Source organism: Barbus barbus, assembly GCF_936440315.1.
Source record: "Barbus barbus genome assembly, chromosome: 49".
Classification (NCBI taxonomy): domain Eukaryota; kingdom Metazoa; phylum Chordata; class Actinopteri; order Cypriniformes; family Cyprinidae; genus Barbus; species Barbus barbus.
The window spans coordinates 13,107,026-13,125,849 of record NC_136727.1 but is presented as its reverse complement, the minus strand read 5'-3'; the positions used below and the strand labels follow the sequence as shown (position 1 = coordinate 13,125,849).

The following is an 18,824-nucleotide window of genomic DNA, read 5'->3' as shown; positions in this document are numbered from 1 at the left end:
CATCAAATAACAGGACTGGCCGGCTGTTTGGCCCCATAAGAACATGGAATATTAATGCCGACCATCCGCTTCTGCATCATCACATCAGTCACGATTATTCTGTCCTGTGATTCCGGAAAAGAGAATATGATGTGTTTAGGGGCGTAAGTGCTTTGATCCCATCCGTTCCGTTTGCTGCATCCCTGAACTACTTGAAACTACGAAGTAGGACATAAGCCTTAATGTCCAGCTCCCCCATTGCACCTTGAAGAAGGTTCCTCACATCTTCCTAAGACCAAAGACCAGTGCTGAAAACTCTAGATGTCTCAACCTTGCTGTGTTTATGTTGATCGGCTTTGCGTAGCGGAGGTTTTTTGGTTGCAGTTTGGGGGGAATCTGGTGTAAATAATTTGGCTGAAACATCATCCATAATAAAAGTCTCACCTGAGGAGAGTGTAGCGCCCCAGGCACTGCCCCGTTCTAGCAGCTCACCCCACCCATGCTGTGTGCCAGGCTGAGAGAGACCAAGAGACTAAGAGAACTAAGCCTTGCGATCAAAGATGGATCCAATTAATAGTATCCAGTGGGTGAAGGGTGGCGGGGGCTCTGTGTACGTACAAGTGCACGGATGAGAAAAGCACTTTGCCAGTTGCTATTGAGAAGCCAGTCAGAGGTTAATTAAATGAAGCATGAAAATCCCATGGTGCTTTATGAAAACTATTGGAATTATGAGAACTTCTGTCTGTCTCGACCTGCTGCTCATTCTTCAACCCTTTTTGAATGGAGAACTTGTTTCCACAAAGAAAAATTTTGAATTTTTTCCAAACACCAATGTTGCTACAATGTTCCTTCTTAAACATTAGCAAGTACGTTCATAATTAAGGTGCATTCTTGCATTACAGCAAATGTTTGCACCATTAAACCAAATGTTAATTGCTAAAAAAGTAAAAAACTAAACAAAAATTTGCACAACAAAAAGGTCCTTTTTATTGTCAATAGTGTAGCAATGCATGAAGCCACACAGAAGTCACCTTCAAACCAAGCATTTTATGATGGTCAGCACAGCAAATTCACGTGATCAACATGAACCTGTTGCAAAATCTGTGTTGGGAATTTTTTTGCCCTCACACGAAATACCTAATTGCATGAATTTCGATTCAGAGGACAGGATTTCACCCACAAAAAATGGTCAAACAACCGTAAAAGTGACCACACCTTACATGAACAAAATTCTGCTAATTTCATCAAGATTGCTTTGCCACGACAGTTACATTAGATTGACTGATTGATTGATTTTTTTATTTTATTTTATTTTTTATTTTATTTGTAAATTTAATATATATATTTTTTTCATTTAAAAATAAATATTAATGAATGTAAAAATTAGACATTTACTATATTAAATTATACATTTTAATTCATATATATATATATATATATATATATATATATATATATATATGCACATAAACGTTTGTGTTGGGACCAGTGTAGCAGCTGTTGTCGTGATACTACAATTTCATACCAAACATCTTTCATGAAGTCTGTCTTTTTTGAATGAATCCTAAAACAGAATCAGTTATGAGGTAAATGTGCTGGTAAACCCAAGGCCACACACACAAGGTCAACATTTGGAGGCCGTCTGGCCTCCATGACATTAAAACATCAAATCCAGTGCATCAGCGTATTCATCTCGTATTCATTAAATGCAGTGTCTCCGTATTGCATTTACAAATGAAGCCTGTTAAAGGAAATCAAAATCGCACTTACCCACTCCGTTCCACTCCCCACCGCTTTAAGTTAGTGTCTGTTCACTCTCAACACGGCCAAACCATCGCAATGTGTCACTGTCGGGGAGCCCAGGGGGGCTCTTTGTAAAGCTAAGTGTCAATAAAGAGGAGGAGAGACATGAGTTGACCCGGGAGCAGTCACTTGTCTCCTCGAGCCCTCCAGCTTGTCGAGAGGACCGATGGCAGTCAGCCGATCACTTCTCACACTTTTCCGCCAGCCAAAGCGTCTTTATCTTTCCCACTGTCAGTCTCAGTGTTGAATAGGTGCTTTGGTGCTAGCAGGAGCTGAAGGCTTTATCAATGGTTAAATAATTACGACCAAGACATTGATTTCCTCAACAGCAGGAAAGGTGCTGAAGGGTGAACAATGTTCTTGTGGAGTTTAAAGGGGGTAGAGACGATTAAAGTGGACATTTTTGAAAAGATGCCAACATTTCAGTAACACCTCAAGAACGTTTTGAGACACGTTTTACTAACTGTTTTTAACTTAATATTTTTAACTATGCCATGCTAAAATGGTGGTAGCCACTGAAAAATGGTTAGACATTGATACAGTTATCAAAAAAACGACTCATGAACTCTGAGTCAACCAGGGTCAGAGGAAAACATTTCGGCCAAAAAGAGACACCATTCACTTTTATTGTATGGACCTTTAAAACATTCCTCAAAATATCTTCTTTGGTGGTAACAAAAGAAAGAAAGTCACATTTTGAATATGAATAAGAATATGAATATGACTTTTTGGGTAAACTATGAGCGATTTTAGGTGGATGAACAGTATTAATCTTTACACAGTTATTTTGTTTCAGACTTTTTTAGTAACTCTTTTAAATTTAGTCAATATTTCATGTCATATTCATTCATTTCAGTCAGTTACTTTTATGCCACTGCACAGCAATTTTTGTCCAACATTTTTGGACAAAATCCATTAATTTCAATTGGCATCCACACAATCAGGAATTTCACGCAAGGAAGAAAGATTTCCCAATGCACATTTTGCAAATTTTGAAAGTGACTTCTGTGCTTTGTCCATTTCGACACTATTGACAATGGGCCTTTTTTTACCATGAATTTTGCTAATGTGTGCCTTAAATGCCATATAGTGGGCAAAATAGGATTCGTTGATGAGATATTACACCTAATAATTTTATATATTAAAGAAATGTAACCAAAATATGCAAACTGTCCTTGCCGTATTTTCATCAGCTATTTTTAAATTAAAATTATCGACATAATTCGCATTTCGACTTCCTTATCATCAAAATGTAGAGGACACAGGTATAACAATATTCCGCTCATGGCATCAACACTTGACTACGAGATGGGATGCATCTCAAGTCCCTGAGGCTTGGCTGTGGGGTCTCTTCAAAACACCTCTGAACAACACCGCATACAGTCACGGCACGCAGCCGTTTCCCCTTTACTCTCGCTTTAAAGGAGCAAATAAGGCAGTTCCCACATAGGTAAGCGCTAATTAAGCCGGCCCGTCTTGTTTCCTTGATCTGAATCGATACGTCTACCCTTGTGCGAAGAGAGGGGAGATCAGTAATGCATGCGCAAAGGCTCATAACAGGAGCAAATATTCATTTCCTGAAACAGACCAAATAATTTGGAAGTCGGTTGGGATTGATTAACATTCGAGGGCTGGGACGGTTCAATATTTACACCTTGGAGACCCCCGGCCGGGGGCCAAATAATGGTGCATAAAACTGCAGCTATGTCTTAATTAAATGCAAGATAATAGGAGCAGGTTTTTCTTGTGAGCCAAGCAGTTTGGCACTGACGGGTTGTAAGTCATGTGGAAGATGTGAGGCCCAGCTCTAATCAATACACATATAAAGCAAGCGCATGTGTGTGCGGACACCCTTTGAAAACACATTGACGCGGCGAAGCACATGTTGGAATTTATTTTCCGTGATTTGTGACAATGCGTGGCAGCTCTTCCCTGCTTATTCAATGCGTACGCTTGTTGTTGTCACCAAACATGCTCATTTAGATTTCGCTCAAAAGTGCAAAACCTTCCAATCAGTCCTGAGTGCTCTGATATTTTACAAATCTGGTGGAGAGGAGGAAGTGGGCCCGTGCAATGACCCTAATATTTAAGGGTTATTTCTTTTGCCCGCTGTCCTTTCATTCCACGAGACAGAAATCAAAAGCCTCACTTCTGGCGCTTCGGCGAGAGGCTCTCTTTGAAACGGCAACCTCATTAGGAGCCTTAAGAGGCTTTCAGACTTTATCAGGCTTTAAAAGCCGCTGATATCTGTGGACACGGTGCAACGCGGCAGCGGGCTCGTGCTTTTAAATGGGAGTGAAAGGATGGCACTTTACCTTTAGCCCCACTAGCTTTTGTCATGCATTCAGTCAGTTCGCCGAATTCCGTCCATTCCGCTCCGATTTCGACACTTTGCTTGTGTCGTGGTTGCAATTTGCTTTTATCTCTTTGCTTTTTGTTCTTTATCTGTTACTACACATTACTTTATGATTAGCTTTAAATTGCAAACAACTTTAAGTGTGATTGGCGATCGTTAGCCATTAGCGTCGTTATCTGAATGTCTACAAACTCTTCAGATAAGTAACGTGGGCAAGAATCTACATCTATGGATTTACTCTTGATAAAGGAGAGATGAACTCTGTGTATTACTCTTGACAGATAGAGGTTTTGTTTTGTGATTTTAGCGTTACACTGGAAGCTCAATTCTATAATCTAATTTTGACCCAAATCACTGGCATTGAAATATTATCAGGCCAAGACTTTTTATTCCACAGTTTCTGCTGAATGGATTTAAGTATGGTAAAACATGGTGAATGGTACTAAGAGTACTACACTGTACAACAGCGTTTTAGTGCCCACAGTAAAAGTTCAATTAATAAAGTAAAAATTCAAAAGTAAAAATGACAAGAATAAAATCATAATATTATGACATTAAAATTGTAAATATTCAAATTTGAATATCATAATATTATGGTTTTATTCTTGTAATTTTTACTTTCGACTTTTTCTTTATTAAAGGGGGAAAAAACAAAGTATTAGAAAGTTGTAGCATTATGAAATTAAAGTAGCTAAAACTATGTCACATCATAATTTTATTTTCAGAATCTTATTATTAGTAGTAGTAGTATTAATATTGGTCATATGTAATATGCATACATATATGTAGTTAAATTAATAATTAAAAAGTAAAAATTACAAGAATAAAGCCATAATATTATGACATTAAAATTTTAATTCTTTTAAGGAAAAACATTATCATTTATTTTTTTTGTATCATTTATATAATATTTCTATAATTTAGTATCATTTATATAATATTATAATTTTTTTACATTTAAAATTATCTTTCATTTTTACAATTTCATGTAAATGTTAGTATGTTTTAGTAATTTTATGTGCTTTTGTCGTTTGTATTAGTTTTTACATATATTTGTAGATTTCAAATATTTACTTCACAAGGCAACATTACAATTTAATTTGAATAATTTCATTTCATTTGTATAAAAGGTTACGTTTTTCATCTTATTTATATAATATTCATGTTTTATTTTCTATTTAAATGAACAAAATCCATTTTTAATGGTTTTCGTTAACAATAACAACGTTTAACTGAAAGCATAATCATATTATCTTTTTAAGCATTTTATAATTGCAGTTCCATGTTCATGGGCCTGAACAGTACCAGCAAAACCTCACTGAATCCAGAACACGATCTGGCACTAAAAAACCCATCTCAGGTGAACCGCGCATCCGTGAACTGTTTGTAAAAGTTTTCCCCACTTTCAGAAAGCACAGACTGGCTGGATTTGCCTTCGCCAAAATCTGTGGATGAAGTGATTGAGAATACACTGAGCTATAGCTACTTGTTTTCCCTCTCCATCTCACAATTCTTCCTCTGTCCCGTCAGATTCCTCTCTTCCTCTGCCTCTGCCAGAGCCTTATTACAAGCTGTCAGTTTATTGTAAAACATTAGGAAAGCAGAGGGACACTTGCTGTAACTGTCTTATCGATCTGGGGGATAGATTCTGTGATTTAACGCCCAAGCCTCCCATATTTCCACATTTTTAGCCTCCTATTAAAGCTTGTGCTTTCCTTTAGCTATTGATGTATCAACATTAACTGTTACAAGCAACTACAGAAAATCAATGACCAACTTTTATTACCGGCTGCATAACACGCTAGCTGGCTCACGATCCAGTACTTAGCAGGCAGGCTGGGTCCGGAACATGCCCCGCTCATGTCAGGTGTTTCCTAAGTGATATCTGCACTGGAAATATCAATCATACGAGCTCCGGCTGCTTTCTGCCTGTTTGTGCAGATACTTGTCCCAGAACAGAGCGCTTGGGTGCCATTTTTATGATACCTGGCCTGCGATGCTACAAGATTCACCGCTAACAACAACTATCAATATCCGTAATGTTCTGGACTTTTGCATTCGATTCGGTAGCCGCACCTTTAGCGATCATTCGTAGCTTTAACTAGCAATACACATATTCATTTCCAAGTATAATGGACTTGCGCGCTATAAAATAATAATAGCCCGCTGTTTCTGTCTATCATATGAATTGAAAGGGATGCATTTGAAAAGGAACGGCGTGGCAAAAACAGATCACCCTTAAAGATTTATGAGACCTGCGGTCCTGCCGGGACAAACATATACAGGCTTTGTTTTTCCGATCAATGGGCTGAAGTTCATTATTCACTCTCACCGCGGTCGTGCTTTGCGTTTTTGTGCATTGTAAAGGGGCCTTGTTGTTGTTCCCTGTGTATATCTGAGGTTTTTCTCCTGTTTCTTCTTTCTTACGTGACTTGAGGTCTCACTAGCTCGTCTACGGGTGCAATGCTACCTTATAACGTGCCAATTAAATTCTGCAATTTCTCTTGGCTTGCGAAGAGAGCCTGCTAGCCCGGGACCTTCAATCTGGCTGGGGAGATGCGAGCCGCTGTGGATGTGATAGGATGTATCTATTGATCAGGTAGCCGCCAGGTCTTATTTAAACATTGCACGCAAACACAGATAAGGGCATTACACAAGCTCTAACATAAACTCCCCCTGTCATTTCTCAATCGATTTCATAGAAAGAGTTCTGTGCCGTGGACATCTATAAAAGTGACTCGGTCACAGTAGAAGGAAAACACTCAGCCCTCATGAGCACTCGGGTCAAACATACACCACACAGATGAGCAGACGTGCCCCTTGAAAGCAGTACTGTCTGAATAGTTTGTAAGCTGTTTGTGTATAAATAAATCATTTATATTTATTTTTTATAATTCTATCATGTTCAGTTTTCAGATGCCATACTGTAGGTATTGTCAATGGCATAAAATTATAAAAAGGCAAAAAAAAATCATAAATCTGTACAGTAAACCTGTAAAATTTATATTACAAAATGTAAATATGTGTATTTATAATAAAAAATATAAATAATAAACGTATTCACAATACTGTAAAATAAACATTGAATTATATATTTTATAATAGTTTACAATCAGTGTTGGGGTAACGCATTACAAGTAATCTGAGTTATGTAATCTAATTACTTGTTCAAGTAACTAGAAAAGTAATGCATTACTTTTAAATTTACAATGAAATATCATACTTTTCATATTATATCATACTATCATTACGCAATGATAGTAACGTAATATTGTAATGTATTACTTTTAAATATATCTTTTCCCAACAATCATTAGTCAATCATTCTTGATATAATGTATTGTATGTTTATAATTAGAATATCACGAAGAAGTTGATTTATTTCAGTAATACCATTCAAAAAGTGAAACTTATATATTAGATTCATTCATTACACACAGACTGATATATTTCAAATGTTTATTTCCTTTCATTTTGACGATTATAACTGACAACTAATGAAAGTCCCAAATTCAGTATCTCAGAAAATTTGAATATTGTGAAAATGTTCAATATTGAAGACCCCTGGTGCCACACTCTAATCAGCTAATTAACTCAAAACACCTGCAAAAGCCTTTAAATGGTCTCTCAGTCTAGTTCTGTAAGCTACACAATCATGGGGAAGACTGCTGACTTGACAGTTGTCCAAAAGACGACCATTGACACCTTGCACAAGGAGGGCAACACACAAAAGGTCATTGCTAAAGAGGCTGGCTGTTCACAGAGCTCTGTGTCCAAGCATATTAATAGAGAGGCGAAGGGAAGGACAAGATGTGGTAGAAAAAAGTGTACAAGCAATAGGGATAACCGCAGCCTGGAGAGGATTGTGAAACAAAACCCATTCAAAAATGTGGGGGAGATTCACAAAGAGTGGACTGCAGCTGGAGTCAGTGCTTCAAGAACCACCACGCACAGACATATGCAAGACATGGGTTTCAGCTGTCGCATTCCTTGTGTCAAGCCACTCTTGAACAAGAGACAGCGTCAGAAGCGTCTTGACTGGACTGCTGCTGAGTGGTCCAAAGTTATGTTCTCTGATGAAAGTAAATTTTGCATTTCCTTTGCAAATCAAGGTCCCAGAGTCTGGAGGAAGAGAGGAGAGGCACATAATCCACGTTGCTTGAGGTCCAGTGTAAAGTTTCCACGGTGATTGATGTTTGGGGTGCCATGTCATCTGCTGGTGTTGGTCCATTGTGTTTTCTGAGGTCCAAGGTCAACGCAGCCGTCTACCAGGAAGTTTTAGAGCACTTCATGCTTCCTGCTGCTGACCAACTTTATGGAGATGCAGATTTCATTTTCCAACAGGACTTGGCACCTGCACACACTGCCAAAGCTACCAGTACCTGGTTTAAGGACCATGGTATCCCTGTTCTTGACTGGCCAGCAAACTCGCCTGACCTTAACCCCATAGAAAACCTATGGGGTATTGTGAAGAGGAAGATGCAATATGCCAGACCCAACAATTGAGAAGAGCTGAAGGCCACTATCAGAGCAACATGGGCTCTCATAACACCTGAGCAGTGCCACAGACTGATCGACTCCATGCCACGCCGCATTGCTGCAGTAATCCAGGCCAAAGGAGCCCCAACTAAATATTGAGTGCTGTACATGCTCATACTTTTCATGTTCATACTTTTCAGTTGGCCAACATTTCTAAAAAATCATTTTTTTTGCATTGGTCTTAATTGATATTCTAATTTTCTGAGATACTGAATTTGGGACTTTCATTAGTTGTCAGTTATAATCATCAAAATTAAAGGAAATAAACATTTGAAATATATCAGTCTGTGTGTAATGAATGAATCTAATATACAAGTTTCACTTTTTGAATGGTATTACTGAAATAAATCAACTTTTTCATGATATTCTAATTTTATGACCAGCACCTGTACATACAGTGCCCTCCAAAAGTTTTGGAACAGTAAAGACAAAATTGCTCTGTTGGCTGTGGAGTCAAGACATTTACAAATATGATTAAAAGATGAATATGAGACAAAACTACAGAATGTCACATTTTATTATTGGGTGATTCAACACATAGATGTTTTACCAGCTAAGAAGTTCAGCACTTTTAGAGTTTCATCCCTCTATCTGATGTTATATATGTAAAATATATAACAATGTATAAATAACGTATAAAATTATTTTATATCTCAAAACGTATATGCATAATATAAAAGTTAAATTAATAATAATTTATAGTCATAATAATAATGACTAGCTGACTGGACATTCTTTTTTAATTAAAATATAATAATGTACTATAAATTTGAATTGTGTGTGTGTAAATATATATAAATTATTTATATTTATAATAATTACTGGCTGACTGTTAAATTGCCTGTAAAATTATATATATATATATATATATATATATATATATATATTAGAAAGCATAATGCCACAACTGACAAATTATAACCATGTAATTAGAATTGTTATGTATTATAATGCATATAATTCATTATAATGCAGTACTTCATTACATGTACAAGCTAAGTACACCAAGTAAACTGACTTTTATATTAAAACAAAGTATTCTATTTATAAAATCGTTCTCACAGATACGTCTTTTAAAGTTGTGACTTAACGGATGGCTTTGGCTTGTGAATATAAAGTTGCTATCAAACATCTGTCAAAATCAGTATCACAAAGACATTCATGTGTTCAGTGATCATCCGTGGGGCACGAGAGAGCAGCTAAGCCCTAAAACCGTCCCCTGTAACCGGAGCTCGCTGTTAAACGTGACGGCACAAATGAGCCGACAGGTGCTGCTACCATGTCTCTTGTTCTCCTTTTTATCCACCTCTCCTTCCTCCCCCCATCATTGTATTTAAAGCAACAAAGCTGAGGAATGCCTGCACCGCCTTCTGATTGGAAAAAATGCCCCGTCATCAGTCTTCCTGTAATGTAAACCTGTACGGATGGTGTGGGATTGGACGGGTGTCACACTACAGGGACAAATATAGAAATGAGAATTCATCTAAACATTGTCTCACTTGGGGGAGAAGGTTTAACAAGAATGGCAGGAGAGACATGAGGTCACTAAGAGACGTGGGCAAGGGCTGTGTGTTGTCTGTCAACAGTGGGAATGCTGGGAAGTGTGGCCGAGTAGGGTGTTGTCTATTCCTGGTGTTTTCCATGCTTGGAGACCATCTTGCTGTCGGACTATTATGTGTCTGGTTGCCATTTTTATGACAGTATGGACAATGAGATTGAGGACAGGAAATGATGGAGAGGAGGAGGGGCTTAACGTGTTAGAGCATGTTTAGGATGATGGAGTTACCTTCAAATGTTTGCGCCATTCATCTAGATGTGCTATTCTTCATGTTCAACTTCAAATTGTTGTTCTACCATAACAGTACTTGGCCTAAAAGAAAAAAGAGTCCGTAAAATAAGTAGTTTATGCAAATACTTGCTATTGTGCCGCTTAAAGCACTGCTGAGAATGCAACACATATAAAACATTTTAAAATGGAACAATAGTGCTATGTTTACATGTTTGCAAAACAAAAATTGATATATTCTGATTTTTTTTTAATACATATTTTTCGTATTATGGAATATATTTTTTGTATTATGTATTTTCATATATATATTATTATTTATTACTATTTTTCATATATATATATATATATATATAAAATGTATTACAAGATTAGAAATGTATTTTCTTGCTGCAATTTTGTAGTATATTTTGGCATTTGCAGGATTAATTTATATATTTTCAATTTGAAAAATATGTTTCCTTACACCATGCTGTCTACAACAAATATGTAGCATATTTTCTTCAATTATTTTGGTCTTAGAAAATCTAAATCATTCATTGTCCAGCAGTTATCTGAGGAATTTGGGAATTAAAAATATGCTTAATTTGATGTATTATAATCTCTGAGTGCTTCACATCTTATGATGATATTTTATTACTTTTATTCTTCTTGCCAGTAGTTAAGCTAAAGCTCCACAAATTAGCTTAGCTTTGACAGGAAGCTTACAAACACATCATGTAATGTTACCCTCGAGGTAAAGGAGACTGCATCTTCTAAGCGGAATGAATTAAACCAGAATTTACGCTCACATCTAGCAAAATACAGAATCAGCTTTAGTATGCGTGTGAGAGAAAGACAAAAACTGAGAAAAGAACACCATCGTTTGGGTGAACACATGCAGGATTACTTGGCTACTTTTTTTATTCAAAGCAAACACTGTGATGGTCAAACATGAATATAAAAAAATTTAAAAAGTAGTCATATAAAAGGAGGAAAAATAATGCTATGGTTAACTGTCCTTCACTCAGGAAATATACATCCCCAGGCGCTGTTGAATTATTCATTCAAATTTGTCAAAAAAAAAAGGGGGGAAGAGGGGGAAAAAAAGAGAGAGATATCGATGGAGACTTGGCTTTAATGACCTCATTAGGTGTGTGGTTTCCACTAAGGGCAGGATCTGGACTACAGGTATAGTTTTTGGGGGATACTTGACCCCTGAATGATTTTCTGTCACTTTATTATAGACAAGAAGAGTTCAACACGCCTCCCCATTTCTGCGCATGCAATCAACTGGCACAACGATGTGTTGAATGCAAATATACAGATGCTCAGAGGCGATAAAGATAAAGATGGACAGGAAGGAGTCGAGAGAGTCTCAGAAACCCATTTCTCAGAAATACGTCTCTCAAATTGATGGTATTTCAGACACTTTTTTCCCAGAAATGATAGATAGATAGATAGATAGATAGATAGATAGATAGATAGATAGATAGATAGATAGATAGATAGATAGATAGATAGATAGATAGATAGATAGATAGATAGATAGATAGTCGGACAGACAGACACACCGACAGAAGATAGGACAGACAGACAGACAGACAGACAGACAGACAGACAGACAGACAGACAGACAGACAGATAGATAGATAGATAGATAGATAGATAGATAGATAGATAGATAGATAGATAGATAGATAGATAGATAGATAGATAGATAGATAGATAGATAGATAGATAGATAGATAGATAGTCGGACAGACAGACACACCGACAGAAGATAGGACAGACAGACAGACAGACAGACAGACAGACAGATAGATAGATAGATAGATAGATAGATAGATAGACTCAGCTCACTGTTAATGAAGCCATTTCATTTATTACCTTCCAAACAGAGAGAGTTTTATCATGATCATTATAGTGGGTTCAGCCCACACCCTGAACCTGCGAGCTCCTGACAGTGATTGCGCCAAAAGATAAGCAGATGTAAATATATTTTCTCTCACCTTAAGAGCAGGCAGAGTGCCTTTCAGCTAGCATTTGTAACAAGAAACGTTTGCCCCAGCTTCTCGTGTTTATTTCATCACACCTAAGGCGTTTTATACCCTCCCTCCCCGCGTCAAGTACGCGGCATCTAATCCATCCTTGGGCGACCGGGACGTCTCTTCTACCTGCTCAGCACCGCTATGACGGGCTTACATTTGACTTAATATATCCCCAACTGTATCAGTCCTGTTTAATTCCCTTTCATAGCGGTCAGAGGTGACCAGGGACGAGCAGATTGAGCCCTTCACATCCCTCCTGGCTTTACGTGGCTTTGTCAGCAAGAACAAACAAGCGATGAGCTCATTGATATGCAATGTTAAAGAGAATAAAGTTTAGATGGATCACTGTTGCGAATGATTTTGCATCCAAAAGCTCTCAAAATATTTCTAAACCACCTAAACAAAAGTAAAACGCATTGAGTAAATATTATCAGCAGTGACCAGGTGGACATTGGCCACAAGCAGAAGTTCAGGGGCTGGATTATTCGAAGTTCATGCACCGCCCCACTTCCTGATTGGTGCGAATCTGGAATAAAGTTAATGATGAATAAAGATGAAATTTTGACATACTTGACTGACTATATAATTACAGTATGCTGTAAAGCCAAAGGGAGGGAGATGTTTTGCCCTTTGAGACTCTTTGTACACAGTCATAAACCTTTGCAAATACACAATACTGTCCTGAATCGCCCTGCTTTTAAACAATATTTGTTTCTGATTAGCTTCCAACAGGAAGTCGTTCATTACACTGACATTAGCCTGCTAGAAATGTCAATGGATTCATCATTTGCCTTTCAAATTTGGCATTATGATTGAATTGTACATTGACTAAACTATTAGCGGTGAAATTCCATATCCGTGTATATCTTTATATGCAATATGCATACTAAAAAATTGTAATCAATATGCCATTGCTGTAGTGAGCTGATGAACAATTTTGCGTATGGCGAACGCGGTCTTGCTATATTTGTGCATCCATGTCAGTGTACAAATGAACCAACCTCACGAGGGCTTTGGGGGGTTGCCGGCATGAATTTCTCGTGGAATGATCTTTTTTTTTCACTTAGAAAAACCTTTCTAATTAAAAAGCATCCCAGCATATCACAAGGCGAGGGGTGGTGCTGGGGGTGTCTGCGAGTGGATATGAGAGGTCGTCTAGCATGAGCGCTAGTCAAATGAACAATGTATTCCTCAGGACCTAAGGGTTTAGAGGCAGGCTACATCCCAGTCCTAGTGCAAACTAAGGCTGTTTTATGAAAGAAAGAAAAAAAGAAGAGAAAAAGTTGATAATTAGTCCCACAGTGACTAAATGTTGAGATAGAAAATAAGAGTGCTTACCATGCGATGCTTCAACCTGACTGGATTACTGCTGCTTGTACGTTTTTCCTGCTTTTTTTGGTATCTGTCAGCAGGGCATGATTAAGTGTTTCTTGTCATGGATAAATTAAACAAACACGTTAATTCTCTCCTCACAACCTGCCTCTCTTGCTCGGAGCGGAAGAGATCAAGCCATTGTCATCGATCTGTCGACTCTTTTAACCCCTCCCCGTGCTTCGGTTTTTCATGTTCAAACACGGCCCCACAATAATTAGCAATTAAAATTGGACTTTTTTATTGTAATGTCTTTTTTTAATTAGTATGGAGAAATGAAAGAGCCACAACTTACTTGCAGAAATTTCTAATGAGAAACCATAATAACTACACTTGGAAATTCAGTAAATCGGGTCATACAGTTAAGAAAAATTATTCTGCAAGTTGGCACTCAGAACTTTCCCCAAACATTTAACATTTCCTGAAACTAAAACTGAAATACAGAACAGACAATATATGGAGAGACAAATATAGAGAGACAGACAGACACAGACAGACAGATAGATAGACAGACAGACACAGAAAGACAGACAGATAGACGGATAGACAGACAGACAGACAGACGGACAGACACAGACTGACAGATGGATAGATAGACAGAGTCAGATAGACAGACAGACAGAGAGATAGATTGATAGATAGATAGATAGATAGATAGACAGACAGACAGATAGATAGACATAATACAAAGAATGACAGACAGACTGTTCAAGTTTTTCCGCCACTCTTGCTCTGTACTTGAGAGGCTTCCTTAAAACTCTCACCCTCAAAAACAGCTTGACTGACAGGTCTGTTTGTTTACCGCTTTTCACGAGGGCTAAAATAACCCGTCTGGAGCTCGAGATTTGTAATTGGTCATCTTCTGGTTAACCCCTCCCCGTTCCTTGTCTTGATTGTGCCTGCTGGTGTCACCCAGGGGTCAAACATCCTCACCAGCGCCATGAAGGACTCGCGGCTTGTTCTATAGACCTCATTACATTGCTGATGGAGTCACTTCCCCTACACCCCCTCTTTTTTTTTTTTGTCGGCCGAGGCAGTCTCGATTATTTTTAGGGGAAAAGAGAGCTCGCAGAGAAGTGTCAGCTGGCTCATTAGATACGGCTGGGTGGGTCCGAGTGCTTTCACAATCATTCGGACCCCAGCAGTCTCCATTAGGAGGGACTACAGCGGGATGACCACGCTCCCGTTCAACCCCGGGTCAAAGGGATAAATAAAAGATCACATGAGGTGGCCCCTCAAAACCTGATTAAATAGAGCCACACGCCAGGGATTCATTAGCAGCTCCTGCCGCCACAGAAACATCTGAAACACAGGAACACATGCAGCTCACCGCTACACATTAACACGCCATAAATTAAAGACATGACGAGGAAAATGTAGAGCATAAAAATCTGATGAAAAATTAAGAGGCATTTGAGATCTTGATCCCTGGAGATCTGTTTCCCCAAATTAATTTGCTTTCTCATCAAAATCTCCAGAGATTTTAAGCATGGAATAAAAAATATATGTACGCTACCATTCAGAAGTTTGGAATAATTATGGTTTCTTTATGTTTTTGAAAGAAGTATTTTATGCCCACAAAGGCTGCATTTCTTTGATCAATAAGGCCACAATGCAGTGCAATATAACGGACAATATGATCACCATTTAAACTAACATGTAAAAATGTAATATATTCCTGTAATGCAAAACTCATTCAAATTATCATTCAAAAATCATTCTAATATGCTGATTACATTTTTATTATTGTCGATGCTTAAAACAGTTGTGCTGCTTAATATTTTTGTGGAAACCGTGATACATTACAGTATCAAAAAAACAAAAAACAATTGAATGAATACTGTTATTCAGCTAGGATGCATTAAACAGACATTTATAATGTTAGAAAATATTTATATTTCAGATAAATGCTGCCTTTTTTTGTTCATCAAAGCATCCTGAAATCCAATAATTATTGAGCACCAAATTATTAATATTAGAATGATTTCTGAAGGATCATGTGACACTGAAGACTGGAGAAATGGATCACAGGAATAAAATACATTTATTCAAATAGAAAACAGTTATTTTAAGTTGCAATAATATTACTGCATTTTTGTTCAAATAAGTACAGCCTTAGTGAGTATATGAGACTTCAAGACTGGTTTTCTGATTCTGATTATCAAAAAATAAAAAGTGTATATAACCTCAATCCACATTTCAGTAAGCCCAAAATTGCCTTTATCTCATCTTTCTTCAGATGTCAAGAACCTGGAGAACTTCCACCTGGTGGAAAGCGTCCAGGAACAGGTCAACGCGGCGCTGCTGGACTACGTCATGTGCAACTATCCTCAGCAGACAGACAAGTTCGGCCAGCTGCTGCTGCGGCTGCCGGAGATCCGGGCCATCAGCCTGCAGGCCGAGGAGTATCTGTACTACAAACACCTGAACGGTGACGTGCCCTGTAACAATCTTCTTATAGAGATGCTGCACGCCAAACGTGCCTGAGGACCGGCGGCGAGCCTTTTGTCTTGACACATCGCACACACTGCTCCCAGCACCACCTCAGTCCAGCGTCATCACCAGACATAGCCTTCGACCGATGCGCACTCACTGCATGGGTTTGCGCTGGGCCAGACACTTTGGATCTGTGAAGCCCATAGCGAGGGTTTGGCGAAGGGCAGATGCATTTCTGTTAAAGAAATGAATGAATCCAGAGTTATAATGACCTCTAGACTGTGGATTTGTCGTAGTATTGTCGAACCATGACCGTCAGTCGTTATTTGTTGAGTGTGCAGCTGATCGAAATGTCCACCTTACACTCAGACTTGAGGTGGCGGGTTTAAGATTACTGGGAAAGGACTGGGCGCTCTTTCAAGACTGGTTTGCCAGCATTGACCCAAAGTTTCCATTAGGACCTGGCCATGTGGCCTTCCTCTGTCTGTTTTAAGGCACACAAGCTGGGCCGGAGCCAGTAGGCGGAGGTAAGATGGACAACCAGTCATTGCCCACATCTGCGCCAACTAAGACTTTATTCCAACCTCTCACCAAAAACCCCTCTCTTTTCAAATGGACAGCCATTTCTTCTCCTTTGTCACTCTGAGGCTGCTTCTACCTATATTTTATCACCAAAAGTGGAAAAGAACACGTCCGGGTCATATTTAATCTCAAAATCATAAGAAAGAAATGAGAAATTATTGATGTCTAATATTTGGTCCAATAGCACGGAAAAAAATAATAAATTATTCTGAATACTGAATAAAAAGTAATTTTGTAGGCAAATGTGCTAAATGTCATGACTATAAGAATTAATAATTATTAGCAATTTTATTATTAATTTATTTTTAAAAATTCACTGAAAAAAATAATTTTGGAGTTAAATGTGCTAAATTGTCATGACAATTAATAAAAATGTAAAAATTCACAATAAAACAGAATTTTGGGAATAAAATTCTAAATTGTTATGATAGTAAGAATGAATAATCATTAACCATTTTATTATGAACCGAATTAAAATAATTCATATTAAAAAGAATTGTGGAGGGAAATGTGCTAAACGATCATGACAATAAAAATATAATTCATAATAAAATAATTTTGGTTGTAAATATGCTACATTGTGATGAAAATAATAATGAATAATTAGTAACAATGTTATAATTAATGAAAATAATTCATATTAAAAATAATTTTTGAGGTAAATGTGCTAAGTTGCCCAGACATAAACATTTATTAGAAATTTTGGGAGTAAAAATGCTAAATTTCCATGGAAATAGGAATTAATAATTATTAACAATTACCAAATTAACGTGACTATAAAACTTAAAAATAATTTCTTATTTTTTTTTATTTGTGGGATGCATTGTGACCTGGAAATGTATTTACTAAGATTCGCCCTCGAAAACTCAAAACACACTTTTTTCTATTTATTAGTGTAGATTTTTCATCTCGGTTGGAACATTTTGCAGTTTGATCATCAACAAATGTGAATACGAACACAGCGCAGTCTCAGAGCCGGTATGAAGAAATACCGCCTCCGTCAACACAAGACCAAAGCCTGTAGAGAAAAAGAAAAAAAAAACAACCTTAACTATCAGTATTAATAATTTGTGATGTCACAGTCATGTGAGTCTTGCCTTATTTCATTTCCATGCTAGCTAACCGTGCTGATGTGAATTACGATATGTCAAATAAAAAGTACATATATATAAAGTATTAATGTTATACGATTGAAAAGAAATGAGGTGTTTACATTCATGTGGTCATGTGGGAGATAACTGTGATGCGTTCAATTGCAAAGCAATGATTTAATATAAAAATCAAAACAAAATGTTCAGAAAAGATTATATTCCTTGTTTGCTTTCTTAGGTGTGTACAGTTTTCATCTTTCTTAATCAGTACTTAATTATGTCGTGAGACACTAAATCAGAGAGAAATCTCACTTAATACTGAGTTTCAATTTTTTTAAATTGTGCTGGCTTATTTCTGTGGACATCTGTTTTTACGTTCTACGTTTGAAATGTACGTCACTGGTTAAGCTTAATTTATTGTTTTGGTTTCATCCATGTGTTCCTGCACAATGGGGTGGGGTCATGACTAAATGTATTTGTTTACTGTAGCACGTTTTTAAAAATGTAGATACAAGATGCAGTTACAGAGCTAAATGGTGATTGAGTGATTCACATTAAACAACCATCAGTCCTACCACTGTAAAATATCAAGAGCTGTACTGAAGTGATCCGGTGTGACTGACTGGTGCATCTTTTCTATCGTGAGATTTAACTGAATGTTTTCATGATAGTGTCTGTGTTCTATACCAAAGACAGCGTCTGTCCTTCACTTGTACTTACCTGTTTGCTTCACAATGAACGGATGAGAGCTTTGTTAATTGGGGACTGCCGTTGTTTTTCCTGAACACTTCATTTGACTGTATTATATAAAACTGGTGTTCACGTCAACATGAAATCAAAATTGATCCAAT

The 18,824-nt window shown here is 37.4% G+C and overlaps 1 protein-coding gene across 2 annotated transcripts in view; it reads left to right on the top strand.

Moving 5' to 3' along the window:
* Window positions 1–17,908, top strand: part of LOC306867671 (nuclear receptor subfamily 5 group A member 2-like) — a 58,623-nt gene extending 40,715 nt beyond the window's left edge. The window contains exon 7 of one of the 2 annotated variants that reach the window (XM_079413472.1): window positions 16,104–17,908. In XM_079413472.1, the coding sequence (XP_079269598.1) occupies window positions 16,104–16,351 (248 nt within the window). In that variant the 3' untranslated portion in view covers window positions 16,352–17,908. The remainder of the gene's footprint in view (window positions 1–16,103) is intronic. The other variant, XM_079413473.1, reaches the window with a different exon arrangement.
* The last annotated feature ends 916 nt before the right edge of the window (window positions 17,909–18,824 follow it).